Source organism: Bos indicus x Bos taurus, chromosome 3, assembly GCF_003369695.1.
Source record: "Bos indicus x Bos taurus breed Angus x Brahman F1 hybrid chromosome 3, Bos_hybrid_MaternalHap_v2.0, whole genome shotgun sequence".
Taxonomy (NCBI): domain Eukaryota; kingdom Metazoa; phylum Chordata; class Mammalia; order Artiodactyla; family Bovidae; genus Bos; species Bos indicus x Bos taurus.
The window spans coordinates 14,235,077-14,249,245 of NC_040078.1; the positions used below are offsets into that span (position 1 = coordinate 14,235,077).

Sequence of the window (14,169 nt, forward strand, 5' to 3'; positions counted from 1 at the left end):
CCAAAGCTATTCTCCGAACCCCAACAAAGCCAGGTAGGACTGAAGTCCCTTAGCTGCTCAGGGCCTGCTGGGAGGCAATAAGTAGAATACCACTAGAATCTCCAGAAATGGGCTCGCTCTGGGGCGGAGTTTCTATGGCAACCATATGGCTAGCCGGCCTCTCCGAAATAGTTTCTCTGGGAACCACAGAGACTCAGTTCCAGCGTGCATCTCTATGGTTTCCACAGCCTAGAAGGGTCGAAACAGCACTTCCGGAAGATGGCTGCGCACAAGTCACGTTTGTCACATGTTTCTGCGGAGAGGACCTCGCAATGACGGTAAGGGGCTACAGTCCCCCAAATGGTGACTGTCATAGCCCGGGCTCAGGGGCAAATGTGACAGAAAGAGAATAGTTCTACTCAAGTGAAACTGCGGTCGGAGGGCTGGAGTTTTAACCTCCACAGGAAGGAACCCTAGGGAAAGGAGCCAGCTCTTAAGAACCTCTGTAAGAATGGTAGCCCAGGGCCCCTTCTCCAGAAAACTCACGTTGACTGGAAAGAAGACAGTTCCTGAAAATGTGCTCCCAGCCTTCGCAAAGACTGCGGAGCACAGCCTGGGATCTAGCTTCTGTCCACAGTTACCTGTTCTAGGTCGGTTAAGGAAATTCCTACCTGTGTCATTCAGTTCAACAATTAAGGACTGAACGCATTCAGGAGCTGCATTAAGTGCATCAGGGATTGCAGAATAAGACTAAGCATAGGCTGTGGTATATAATATAATTTCGAATTAATGCGACAAGGCATAGGCTGTGGTAAGTCTTAGAGTTTAAAGCGTAAATGGCTATGAACCTGTGTGTAGTGATTGAGAACACCAGTTCTGGAGTGCCTGAGATCCTAGATCCGCTACTTAACCAGCTATTTGATTTGTGCAGGTAGCTAAACTTCTCAGTGCCACTTCTTCAGTTGTAAGTTACAGTAAAAACACCTTCGAATTCGCTGGTGGTACAGTGGCTGGGACTCTGCACCTTCACTGCAGAGGGCTAGAGTTCAGTCCGTGGTTGGGGAACTAAGATCCTGCAAGGAACCTGGGGCAGCCAAAACAAAAACCCAAAACACCTCCCTGTGGGGTTGTTGGAAGGATTAAATGAGATAATATGCGTGAAACAGCAACATGCTGGCACTGAGTAAATGCATGTTAGTTGTTTTTGTTATAATAGATCAGAAATAACTTATGAGAAGAGGAAGAGTTTTGAAATGTCCTTAAAGCCCTCAGTGTTTGAATTTTATTTCTCTTGCAGTATCAAGAAGCAGGATAGGGCAATTTCTTCACTCAATGCTTCTCTGTTGGGACTCTCAGGGTGAAAGTTATGTTTTCAGGTAATCATCCTTCAAAGTAGAAGTGTGAACAGAAATGTGAGTCACCCTAAATTTACTACTTTTCATATCTAACCAGACTAGTCATCATTCTTAAGCTTAATATGTAATGTTTAGGAGGGGTAGGTAACTTAACGATGTGTCTGATTTTTTTACTAGCGTACTTAGTAAACCTTCTTAAACACAAATGAAAATTTTAGCTTTCAAAGTCCTCACTTGGGGACGCTAGAGGATTACTCCAGTAGTGCCGTTGTTGTTGTTCAGTTGCTAAGTTGTGTCTGACTCTCTGCAACCCCATGGACTGTAACCCAACAGGTTCCTCTGTCCATGGGATTTTCTAGGCAAGAATACTGGAGTGGGTTGCCATTTCCTTCTCCAAGGGAACTTCCCAGACAAGGGAGCAAACCTGCGTCTCTTGTATTGGCAATCTGATTCTTTACCACTGAGCCATCAGGGAAGCCCCAGTTTTGCAATTAATCAACTTTTAAAATGGTTCTGCAATGCCTCTAATAAGTGATCTTAATACAAAAGTTAACTTTAGTAACTCAAAGCAGCAGTGATTGTCTTAGTTTTGAATGTCTGTGTAATAAGCCATCTTAACCATTTCAAGGCAGATTTTGACATATAAGTTCAGTTCAGTTCAGTCGCTCAGTCGTGTCTGACTCTTTGTGACCCCATGAACTGAAGCACTCTAGGCACCAACTCCCGGCGTCCACCCAAACCCATGTCCATTGTGTCGGTGATGCCATCCAACCATCTCATCCTCTGTCCTCCCCTTCTCCTCTGGCCCTCAATCTTTCCCAGCATCAGGGTCTTGTCAAATGAGTCAGCTCTCCGCATCAGGTGGGTTCAGCTTCAACATCGGTCCCTCCAGTGATGGCATTGGATAATGGCATTGCGGAGTCCAAAAAGGAGGAACACCTGAATGACTATGAAGAAATGCAGCTACAGTGGGTCCTTGAACAGCATGAGTTTGAACTGCATGGGTCCACTTAAATGTGGAGTTTTTTCAATAAATACTACAGTAGTACCATTGTGGTTAGTTGAATCCTGGCATGTGGAAGGCTGAGTGTAGAATTTGGGTTTTGGTATCAATGGCAGGTCCTAAAACAAGTTCCCCGCTGATAACTAAGGGATGACTTGTAGCTGGGAATGTAATAGAAGCAGGGCTACTATACAGTCATGCATCCTGGGCTCATATTTCTAGCTGCATCTCTTACCAGCTGTATAAGAAGCCAGGCAAGAAACCGAGATTTTATTTTTCTCCTCTATAAAATAAGGATAATATCTGTCTTACAGAACTGTCAGGGTTAAATGAGACAGTATAATAGTATGTGTAATCCTCCTGTTAAATATAAGAGCACCTTTCCAAGCTGGACAGTTTCAAAAAGGGTGCTCCAACAAGACGGAAAGACCGTGGTGGTGAAGCCCCCACACCAAGTAAGAGGACAGTATAAATGCTGGGCACAGGTATAGGATACAGGCTCTATTAAGCACTGCTGTCTTGTAACTGGAGGAGGAGATGGCAACCCACTCCAGTAGTCTTGCTGGGAGAACCCCATGGACAGAGGAACCTGGCGGGCTGCAGACCAAAGGGTCACAAAGAATCACACAGCTGAGCACAGACAGACATCACTCAGGTTAACAAACATCTCATTGCTTTGCTTTGTTTTTAACATGGTAGTAAATCATGGGAGATGTTGTCAGGTAGCGGTAAAGAGTGGGAATTCTGCAGACCAGCTGCCTGAGTTTGAATTCTACGTGCATCAGCTGTGTGACCTTGAGCAAGTCACCTAACCTCTTTAGGCTTTAGTTTCCTCATTTGTACAAAAGGGTAGTAATACTTTCCTGAATGCAAAGTTTAGGAAATCTTCCTGGACTGGGACGATTACATGAAATGATCCATGCAAAGCGTAGCAAAGTGTGTGGTGCGCTCTCCATAAATTTAGGTATTATTGTTAATATTGGTCCTCCTTGACTTTCAGCATGTTGACCTCTCAGTGGTCAGGGAGCTCCCTAAGGACCAGGCCTCCCAGCTCGGTCTCTGCTTCAGCTCCAGGAAAGAATTATTCTAAGAGCAGTCAGGACGGATTTGGTACATGATTTGAGCACTTTCTCCTCTGCTCTTAAAGGGATGACAGTGACTGCTTCTTCTCCAGTGAGAGCCTGAAGACAGTGACTTTTCTCACCATGAGTATCACCCCCGAGGTCAAGAGTCGGGGGATGAAGTTTGCTGAGGAGCAGTTGCTAAAGCATGGATGGACTCAAGGTGATTCCCGTGGGGCCTCTTCCACATCCCCCAACTCCCTCACTACCCTGTGCCCAGGGGAGAGGCATTATCCTGGATTAACCTCTATGTAGTCTGTTCAATGGAAGAGGAAAAGTTAAAGAGAAAATTTGCAGAAGAAAATTGCTGACATTTCCAGAAAAGGGAAGAAATATGACTGTGGATAGTGAGAAGGAAGTGGCTGAGAGAACTGGGAATGGGAAAGAGACGACCTCTGTCCTGAGAGAATTATGAGAAAAGAGAGTTTGGGCTCAAAGACATGCAGACCGTCTGGAGAGGTACTAGAAAGAGTGAACTGGGAGGGTTTCTGAGAGGGACAGGGCACGCCCAATGCTAGGTGTGTGGAATGACAAGGAGTGGCATGTGCCAGGGTTGCTTTGTGAGGGCTTAGGGCAGGCAGTGGAATAAGCCAGGTCATTCGCTGTCTTCTGCAGGCAAAGGCCTGGGCCGGAAGGAGAATGGTATCACCCAGGCCCTCAGGGTGACGCTGAAGCAGGACACTTATGGGGTAAGACTGGACAGACTGTGGGAGGTCAGTGGGGATGGAAGATGGGGGCCTTGAAAATAGGATGAGGGAGGGGAATGACAAGCCCTGAGTTCACATTTCTCTGGCAGGTGGGACACGACCCTGCCAAGGAGTTCACAAATCACTGGTGGAATGATCTGTTCAACAAGACTGCAGCCAACTTGGTGGTGGAAACTCGGCAGGTATAAGCTCTAATAGTAGGCATGTAAAACATGAGGGCCTGGGACACGTGGGGGTGAGGGTGACGTGGCATCCACTCACACATACTTCCCCCAGGACGGAGTACAGATAAGACACCTATCTAAGGAGACCACCCGCCAGGATCATGCCAAGCCCAACTTGCTGTATCAGAAGTTTGTGAAGGTATTAGAGGCTGGGGGTGAGAGGGCTCACCCTTTTCCCTTCCCTGGTCTCTTGGGGTCTGAACAATTGCCTTGCATGCCCTACCTGTTCTCAGGACTGTCCTAAGTGGGGTCCTGTGACTAACCTCGCTGTTGCTGACCCAGACTGCCCAGATCCTCAGCAAGAATTGAAATCTTCAGGCTGCATGGATCCCTGCCATCTGCTGAGGGGGCTGCAACAGGGAGTGGGAGGTGGGGGACAGTCAGGAGCTGCCAGAGGAGAGCAGGGCGGGGACATCTATTTCAAAGGACTTAGAAGCCAGAGGAGACCTGAGAGATTATTGGACCCATTGTCTTTTATTTTGCAGATGTGGCCAGAAGGGGGCAGGTGGCTCACTGAAGAGCCCACAGGTGGCTAGTAAAAATAAAAACCTGTTCTAGCCAAGGACTAGAACCCAGGTGTTCAGACTTCCCTTTTCTGGCGTGCCAATGGAAGGGAGCTGACATTTAACCATCTTCCATTACCTGCTTAAGGGCTCTGCATGTTATCCAGCAGATCTCTCCCATTCATCCTGTGGCCATCTTCAGCCCCAGTTCAGACCATCATCTCCTGCATGATTTCTTTCACAGCCTCATAACTAGCTAGGCTCCTCACTGTAATCTCAATCCCCATGCCAATCAGTTCATCCTCCACAAAGCATCCAGAGTGTTCTCTGTAAAACACAAGTTTCACTGTGTCACTGGCTCCTCCTTGACCTAGGATGACACAGTCTACAGGTGTCAGACTGACTCGGATGGCCCTTCAGGCCTTGTCCTCGCCTTCTTCCCTAGCCTGTTTCTTGCCACTTCTCAGGACCTCTATCTACGCTTTAGCCAGATTGATTCTGAATCTTTTTCAGGTACCGTGTTTTTTCACCTTCAAATTTTTGCATATGCTCCCTCTGTCTGGGACATTCTGCTTCCTTTACCTGCTGACCTTTTCCTTGTCTTTCAAAGCCAAGTTAGTTGTAGGAACTATTCCCCAAACCCTGAAGCCTGAGTCAGGTACCCCTCCTCTGGCAGAGATAATTGTTGTTCAGTCACTAAGTCATGGGGACACTACGGACTGTAGTCCGCCAGTATTTTCTTCATAGTTGCCTACGTTCTGCCACATCTCCTTCCCTGTTAACCACGTAGGATCTATGTTGGCTGCACCCATTTCATTCTTATTCCACTCTGTATCCCTAGCCTTTTAATCCATAGTAGGTTCTTAACCTGGTTAAATAAAGAACTGTGCATAGGTATTGGGGCAGGGGCAGGGGGCGCACAGGTTGTGAAAAGAACCATCTTTATTGTCTGTTGCTAGAACCATAAGATGACCGCCAGGGGGCACTTGTCCCACTGTAAAGACCTGATGACCCAAGCACTTGTCCCTCCCTTCTCCTTGTTTTGCCCACTAGCTAGCTGGCTGTGGGCCAGGGAGCCAGGACTGCGCCTGCCCCACCCATTCCCAACTGCAGCCCACTTCCTGCCCAAGTTGACATATGCAGGTTGGCACACCTCTCTGGAGGTCTGTAAGGAATGACGTCGGGGGCTGACAGATTTGTGCCTCTGGCTACTTGAGATGGTGTTTGGGAGTGGTTTCCAGAGGGAAGTGGGATGACGGTGGTGTTGAGTGGGCCTTGTCCATCCCCACAATTCCTCCTTCTAGACGGCCACACTGACTTCAAGTGGGGAGAAGCCAGACAAGGACTGGGAAAGCTGCAGTGATGACGACAGCCAGGAGCCCAAGCCTCCAAATGTGTGAGACTTCTTTCTAGTGCTGGGGCATATGGGAGGAGATGCCTTCAAATCTCAGAAGAAAGGACCAGTATAACGCTTGACTGTGGTCTTCTTGGTGGGTGGAACTGTTGTACTAATCTTTGGCACTTCCAGGTTCTAAATAGGAACTCACTGGTGAATGTTTTAGAGGGAAGGAGAGGTCAAGCCTTTCCACCACTTGTAATTCCTGATTCCCACCCCTCTCCAACAGTCTGACCGATGAGATGCTGCTCCAGGCCTGCGAGGGACGAACAGCACACAAGTAAGTAGTGGTTGGCTTCTTGGGCTCCCTTCTGTTCTCCCCATCACAAGCCCACCATTGAGGGTGGCCTGTGCCACTCTTCACCCCAGAGGAAATGATTCCTACTCTTTGCCCATTTCTGAAGCTGCCTGAAGATAGGTAGCTCCTCCTTACCAACTTTGCCTGATTAGGGAAAGATTAGGCCTCTTTTCCCTGATAGCCTCCCTCTGACTTGCTGCTGCTACTGCTGCTGCTAAGTCGCCTCAGTCGTGTCCGACTCTGTGTGACCCCATAGACGGCAGCCCACCAGGCTCCCCCGTCCCTGGGATTCTTCAGGCAAGAACGCTGGAGTGGGTTGCCATCTCCTTCTCCAATGCATGAAAGTGAAAAAATAAAGTGAAGTTGCTCAGTCGTGTCCGACTCCTAGCAACCCCATGGACTGCAGCCCACCAGGCCCCTCCGTCCATGGGATTTTCCAGGCAAGAGTACTGGAGTGGGTTGCCATTGCCTTCTCCCCCTCTGACTTGGGCCCCATCTATTTCAGGGCTGCCCGTCTTGGGATCACAATGAAAGCTAAGCTTGCTCGCTTAGAGGCCCAGGAGCAGGCCTTCCTGGCTCGGCTCAAAGGCCAGGACCCTGGGGTCCCTCAACTGCAGTCTGAGAGCAAGTCCCCCAAAAAAAAGAAAAAGAAAAGGAAGCAGAAAGAGGAGGAAGAGCCTACAACAACTGGAAGGAGTGCAGAAAAGTACTCAGAACACACTGACGAGAGCATCAGAAAAAGCAAGAAGAAGAAAAGACGGCATCAAGAAGAAAGAGTCACAGATGAGAGAGAGGGCACAGCCACAGAAAATGAGGAAGAGACCATAAGAACAGGTGGGCTTGGGGAACTGAAAAACAGAGAGCACGTCGACCGGTCCTTCAGGAAAAAGAAGAGGAGGGGGCAGCACCATGAAGAGGAGAAGGTGGAGCTGGCGGTCTTAGATAATGAGGGAGGCAAGGTGGCTGTCAGTGGAGTTGGGACAGAGGAAGCAGAGAGGAGAGTATATACTCACCCATGTGGCAGAAGCAAGAAGAGGCGGCAGCATGAGGAAGAAGACTTGAACACAGAGGATGAAGAAGTTGAAGAGGCTCTCGTAGATAGTGGGACCAGAGAAGCAGAAAGCAGATCGTGCAGTGATCAGAAAAGGGGGAGAAGCAAGAAGAAAAGACGGCAGTATCAGGAGGAGGAAGTCTTGGATGGACCTGGAGTCAACACTGCGCAGAAAGCAAAAAAGAAGAAACAGAAGAAGAGAGACTGAAGGCCAGGCCACGGCGGGGCCCAACTGATGCCCCTCCAGGAGCTGAGGCCTCAGGGGCCTGAGCTGACGCAGTCTTAGGCACCCTCTCAGCGAGGAGTCCCTCCTGAGGAGGAATCAGCTGCGGAACAGCAGTCTGCTGAGAGGAGAGTGGTAGTGCCGTGTCTGAGTCAAGGGAGAGGCAAGTCCCCCTTACAGCATCTAACCCAGAGATGGTGCACTCAGGCACCTGCAGGGGCCAGGCAGCTAAGGGACCAGGATACGGGGAGCTGTGGCAATAGGAATGCAGACATCTGAAGAGACATCTTGGCTAAAAGAAGCTGAAAATGTAGATCTATGGAAAATATACTGACTTTTTATTTTGAAGGCTAAGAAAAACATGTAAATTCAGCCCATAGATTGCCAGTTTCTAACTATACCAAATTGAATAAACATCAGCTTGGTCTTCTAGCCTGTAGATAAGTTGTGACTGTCATCTCCATTCTCAGCCCGGGAAGGTCTTGAATACAAACTAGTTTCCTTAGAGGCCTCTGAAGAAATTCCTTCTAAGTCTGGTAGTCTTGCTATGCTGTTAAGTGAAAAGAGAGAGTTCACAGAACCTCACTCAGCTCCCTGTCAGCATCCCTAATAAGAACTCTGTGCGTGTAAAGGACGCATACCTCAGCTGGGAGCCTTTTTCAGCATCTTAAAGTCAACTGTCATTGCCCCCAAATGCCATAGAAACCTCTCATGCATATTGTTCTCCCAGAGAGAGTGCACCATCTCTCCAGAGTTGCTCTCTGGCTGTGCCATCTCTTAACCGTTATTGTCAGAAGAGCTCCTAGGACTCCACAGTTCTGGGAGAGAGGCACTAAGTCTTTATTGAAAAGAATGCCCCCCACCTTCTCTCACTGCAGACGATAGACACATTCCGTGTCAGGGTAGGGTGGTAGGTTCAGCTGGTACTTCTTTTCCAGAGCAGGTGGCACGAAGCGACCCCCCAGGTAGTGGTAACGACCAGTAAACTGGGTTGCAGACTTTTTGGGTGCTGTCAGGGAGATGAGCAAGTCTGGCTGGATCCCTCCAGAGCTTCCCTTCTCCACGTCCCATCCTGAAAAGGTGGTGGTAGTCAGAGCAGAAGGGACCAAGATGTCCAGTCCCCTTCCACACCTTGCTCTGGTCTAATCTTAAAGGAGTGGGAAGCCCCCTGGGTCACCCCATGAGGAAATCATGTCCTTGGAGCTGCACATACTCCTGGGCTCTGGTCTCACAGTCAACATATAAAGGGCATTCCTAAACTCAGCCATACTTTGGCTCTGTTCTGCACCTCTAGACTCTGAAATCAGAAACCTTGAATCAGAAACAAGAACTCCTAGGTACCTACCTACCTCAAGACAGGGCAGGGCCCTGATCCCCCCAACCTCCTTGAACCCAGCACCTGATGGAATGTCGATGCTCGCAATGGGCACAGTGAGCCCATTCAGGACACTCAGGATGCTGCGGAATGGCTCCCGAACCTCACCCGTGAAGCTGAAGCCAAAGATGGCATCCACCACCAGCTCATACAGTTCATCAATCAGCATCGGCTGTGGTAGAGCAGGAGAAGGAGATGTCAGAGCTAGCAGCTTCATAAAGAACCCTTAACAGAAAAGGGCTGTCCTCTGTACCCAAAGGCCATAGGCACAGGGAGAATTTTTAATCTCATTCTAGGCCTGGAGTTCAGTGCAAGTCACTGATTGAGGCCAAGCTGAGTCCAGTCACATTTTCCGCTCTGAGTGTCTGCCAACCACTGGAGAGGCTACAGTGTAGGGCAGCCTGAGACCCGGAGTTAGGAGAGACAGGCTCTGGCCTTGCCTCTGCTGTGAACTGATGTGTGACTTTGGACAAATCACTTAACCTTCTTTTGCACCTCAGTCTCTTCATCTGTAAAACGAGCTAAGGAATTTTAAAACGTTCTCAAGTTACCCACTCCTAAATCCATCATCTGAAGAAAGGGTTTAGGATAAGGATAAGGTAGTCAGTTCCCAAGAGGGGCACATAATGTATTTACCACATGCTAGGGGAAGAGGAATTGGCTACAGTGTGGAAAGAGTGACCAGGGGAGATTAAGGGGAAATAAAGCTTTATTTATTTCCCCTGGCAACTCATAAATGGAGCACACCCTATGACACCAATTCCATTCAGGTAGCATACTTTAAGCACCTGTGTCAGGCACTCTCCCTGCCCTCTAAGAGTTAATCTAGAGAGGAAGAGTCCTAAGTGAGCTCAGCCTGGAAAGGTGAGGGAAGAGCAGGATGCAGGCAGCAGTACTGAGGAGGGCAGTGAACAGGAGCCACCTACCTCTGGGGGCATTTCACCAAGGAAGGGGATGTCCATTTTCTGGCACTGCGTCACCAGTGCAGTGAAAAGTGGCTTGTTAGGCCTTTTAGGGTAATAGATGGTTGGCTGGTAGCCCTATGAGGAAAGGAAGGGGGTTAAGTCAAGCCCAGGTCTTGGAAACCTCTCCCCCACAGCCCTTCCCTGCGTACTCACAAAGAGTTTGAGGTGTCGAGCACAGACCAGGCCATCTCCTCCGTTATTCCCAGGGCCACAGATGACCAGGACGGTAGGGGGCTCCTGGACAAGGACGTGGGGGGATATGCCTGAAGGCAGAGTCAAAGGGGATTCAGAGGGGACTCTGGGCAGTGACAGACCAGGCTTGGCCTGGCCGTCCCTCCCCTCACTTCGTTGTGCCTAGGCCAGGGGAGCTTGTACAATGGCTTGCCCCAAAGGTCGAGAGTTGTGCCACTGACCTTGGCAATGGCTGTGGCACAGCTCAGACCGGCCAGCTCCATAAGTTGGTCCACGCTGAACTGGTACTCATTAAACAGCTCCTGGTCCACGGCTTGGGCCTCCTCCTGGCTGAGGAAACCCACGGCCTGAGTCCCCACCCCTCAGGTGCTCCCTCGCGCGGGCGGCTCTGCCGCCCCAGGTCCCGCCCCCTTGGGTTCCACCCAAGTCCTACGCCCCGCTTGCCCGCTCAGAACCTCGCCTACCTCAGGTACTTCACTGCTGAACTCGCCATGACTTCTGAGTCCCCGCGGCCACCCGAGATCAGTCGCTGCGGTACCCACCAGGTGGCTCCTGCGCGACAGGAGCCGGCCTGGACTCTGACGCGTGACAGGCGCGAGCCTGCAACCAGCAGCCCGAGCCCCAGAAGCGCCCGCAAACCGGACATCCAGCTAGCCAGGAGGGAGCCCTCCGAGCCGCCCGGCGCATGCGCAGCACTTAGCCCTGCCCCCGAGGGGCCGGGCCCGCACTCACCCTTGCCGGAAGCGGTCCTAGGACTGGCAACTCCGCCGCTTCTCCTCGTGTTACCGTGTGCGCCAACGCCCGGGTGCCTTCCCACCCCGGCCCCGCCTCCGTCAGGGCGTCCGGTCTTAAGGTCTGGGTCCCTGCCCATCGCCGAAGCATTTTCATATTGCCTCACAAATGACCCGAAGTGCTTTGCTCTCAAGCGCCCGTCGATAATAATTCGTCATTTCTTCATGTTTTGGTGTAGCAGTTCTGTTACTGCTAAGCTGTACAGCACAGCAGTTAACCCGGGTTCCTGCCCTACCACTTACTGAGTGAACTTGGCTCTCCAGATTTGTTGCCTGTCTATAAAATGGGATACGAGTACATATGGGGTTGTATTCCATGCAAAGCCGTAGACAGCGTCAGGCACATAGGGCTCAATAAGTGAATGTTCTTATTAACACTACTAAGCGTTTCATATAACTTGGGACCCCTCTCCCCACTCAATTAGCCTCGCCTATCTCTGCTTACCTGGCTTCCCAGGTAAAGAACCCGCCTGCCAATGCAGGAGAAGTAAGAGAGGCGAATTGGATCCCTGGATGGGGAAGATCTCCTGGAGAAGGAAATGGCAACCTACTCCAGTATTCTTGAATCCCACGGACAGAGGAGCCTGGCAGGCCACAGTCCATGGGGTCACAGAGTCAGACACGACTTAGCGACTAAACAACAACAGGATCGAGGAGGGTGTTTTTATGCTAGTTTATTCTTTTTCTGTAACATGAATTCCATTCCTGGCTAGTTTACTGAGAAAAGCAAAAACCCCTCCTACTTTAAAAGAAAAAATTATTTATTTCGGCTGTGCTGAGTCTTCATTGCTGAGTCTGAATAAGGGTTTTTCCTTCTTCACAGCGGGGGGCTGGGGGGGGCTACTCTAGTTGCAACCCTTGGACTTTTCATTGCGGTTGCTTTTCTCGTTTCAGATCCGGGCTTTAGGGCACTCAGGCTTCTGTGGTTTGCGGTTCCTGGGCTCAGTAGTTGCGGTTCCCCAGCTCTAGAGCACAGGCTCAATAGTTTCGGCACGTGGGCTGAGTTACTCTGCGGCATGTGGGATCTTTCTGGACCAGGGATCGAACCCATGTCTTCTGCATTGGCAGGCAGATTCTTTACCACTGAGCCTCAAGAGAAGCCAGAACCCCTCTTACTTTTAAGTATTCCTCTGATGCTGTGTAGTGAGTGCTGTGCTCAGTCGTGTCTGACTCTGCAACCCCATGGATTGTAGCCCACCAGGCTCCTCTGTCAATGGGATTTTTCAGGCAAGAATACTGGAATGGGAGGCCATTTTCCTTCTCCAGGGGATCTTCCCAACCCAGGGATCGAACCAGTGTCTCCTGCATCACAAGCAGATTATTTAGTTATCCACTGAGCCATCTGGGAAGCCCATTCCTCTGATAGTCTCCTTTTTTTATTATAAGAGGCTTATGATTGTCTATGGGTTGTACCTTGCCTTCATCTATGTTTATTTTACATGTCTGATGTGGAAAATTGAATGTATCAGACTGTGATTGTGGTGGAAAATTGCTTTGGTTAGACTATGTTTGTGGTTTACTCATTTTTGTTTTTTAGTTTATTCATCTTAATTGAAATAGAGTTTACATTACAATTGCATAATCTTATCTAAGACTTCACTAATTTTGTTTTATAGCTTCACCAGTATATAAGTAGCTTCACTTTTATATATTAGTCATGACTTAGTGACTGAACAACAAGACTCCCTACAGGCCTACTTGAGAAAATTGGTCAATTCTGAAGATTCATTTCCAAAACACAATGTGCAGAATGTGTCTTTGACATAGATAACATTTTGAGTATATGTACCCAGTGCTGATGTGAGTCTTCTCATTTTATCCTTACAACAACTGTTATTATCCCTATTTTACAGATGAGGAAGTGAGAGTGTTAGTCACTCAGTAGTGTCCGATTCTTTGCAACCCCATGGACTGTAGCCGGCCAGGTTCCTCTGTCCATGGAATTCTCCAGGCAAGAATATTGGAATAGGTGCCATTCCCCTCCCCAGGGCATCTTCCTGACCCAGGAATTAAGCCTGGGTCTCCTGCACTGAAGGCGGATTAGGAAACTGAGGCTCAAAGATGTTGAATGATATGTCCAATGATACACTGATAGCTGTCAGTGGAGATAGGACCCAAGCAGCTTGACCTAAAGTCTGAAGTCTTAAGCATTATTCTATGCTTAAATGCCTCTCCAAATGCAGAGCTATATATCTGAAGCTATATATCTGAAGTCAGCAGTTATTAACTGCTGACTTCATTCAGATGAGATGTAACTATAAAATAATAACACAAAATATATCCCACCATACACACTTAGAATTTATGAAACAACCAATGAAGGCTATCTTCAGGAAGGCAGTGCCCAACCTACTCCACCTTGCTGCCTTTCACATTTTGGAGTGTACTCTAGAAAATGCTTTCAGAATCAATTTAAGAAGGGCATGTCGGGCTTCCCTGGTGCTCAGTGGTAAAGAATCTATCTCCAGTGCGGGAGACCCAGGTTCAATCCCTGGTCTGGGAAGATTCCACGTGCAGAGGAGCAACTAAGTCCGTGTGCCACAACTACTGAGCCTGTGCTCTAGAGCCCAGGGGCTGCAACTACCGAAGCCCATGTGCCTAGACAACCCGTGCTCTGCGCCAAGAGGAGAATCCATTGCCATAAGAAGCCTGAGTACCACAACTAGAGCGTAGCCCCTGCTCACCGCAACTAGAGAAAAGCCTGTGCAGCAATGAAGACCCAGCACAGTAAAAAAATAAATGAAAAATTTTTAAAGAAAGGGGGCATGAGGATTGAGTATTTGCTAAGTTCCAGATGCTCTGCCTATATTATGTAATTTGATCCTGTCTATCCTACGATGTATTTTTGTCCTTATGTTATAGATGAGAAGTTGAGTAGCAGAGGGAAGTAAAGTAATTTCCCTAAGGTAATATAGCTATAAAATGGTAGAGCCAGTGATGCTTGATCCTGACAGTGTGGCAGATGCTGCTACTTGTCCCTCAAAAT

At 49.0% G+C, this 14,169-nt stretch overlaps 2 protein-coding genes across 4 annotated transcripts; one reads left to right on the forward strand and one right to left on the reverse strand.

Moving 5' to 3' along the window:
• Positions 1 to 217: 217 nt before the first annotated feature.
• GPATCH4 (G-patch domain containing 4) lies at positions 218 to 8,299 on the forward strand. Of its 3 annotated transcripts, none has more exons than XM_027530052.1 (9): positions 218 to 317; positions 1,277 to 1,355; positions 3,485 to 3,621; positions 4,074 to 4,147; positions 4,255 to 4,347; positions 4,442 to 4,528; positions 6,197 to 6,288; positions 6,518 to 6,568; positions 7,092 to 8,299. In XM_027530052.1, exons 1-9 carry the CDS (start codon positions 287 to 289, stop codon positions 7,843 to 7,845), a joined length of 1,398 nt encoding a protein of 465 aa, XP_027385853.1. In that variant the 5' UTR covers positions 218 to 286; the 3' UTR covers positions 7,846 to 8,299. The 3 variants fall into 3 exon arrangements, with proteins under 3 accessions (XP_027385853.1, XP_027385858.1, XP_027385864.1); XM_027530057.1 differs by having other exon boundaries at positions 254 to 317; positions 1,277 to 1,391; XM_027530063.1 differs by lacking the exon at positions 1,277 to 1,355 and having other exon boundaries at positions 273 to 317.
• Positions 8,176 to 11,080, reverse strand: NAXE (NAD(P)HX epimerase). Its single transcript, XM_027530069.1, is given in 8 exon segments — positions 8,176 to 8,410; positions 8,724 to 8,932; positions 9,260 to 9,407; positions 10,162 to 10,275; positions 10,354 to 10,436; positions 10,439 to 10,463; positions 10,614 to 10,722; positions 10,857 to 11,080. Coding segments are annotated over 7 exon segments (864 nt in total). The 5' UTR covers positions 11,039 to 11,080; the 3' UTR covers positions 8,176 to 8,410; positions 8,724 to 8,729.
• Positions 11,081 to 14,169: the final 3,089 nt, after the last annotated feature.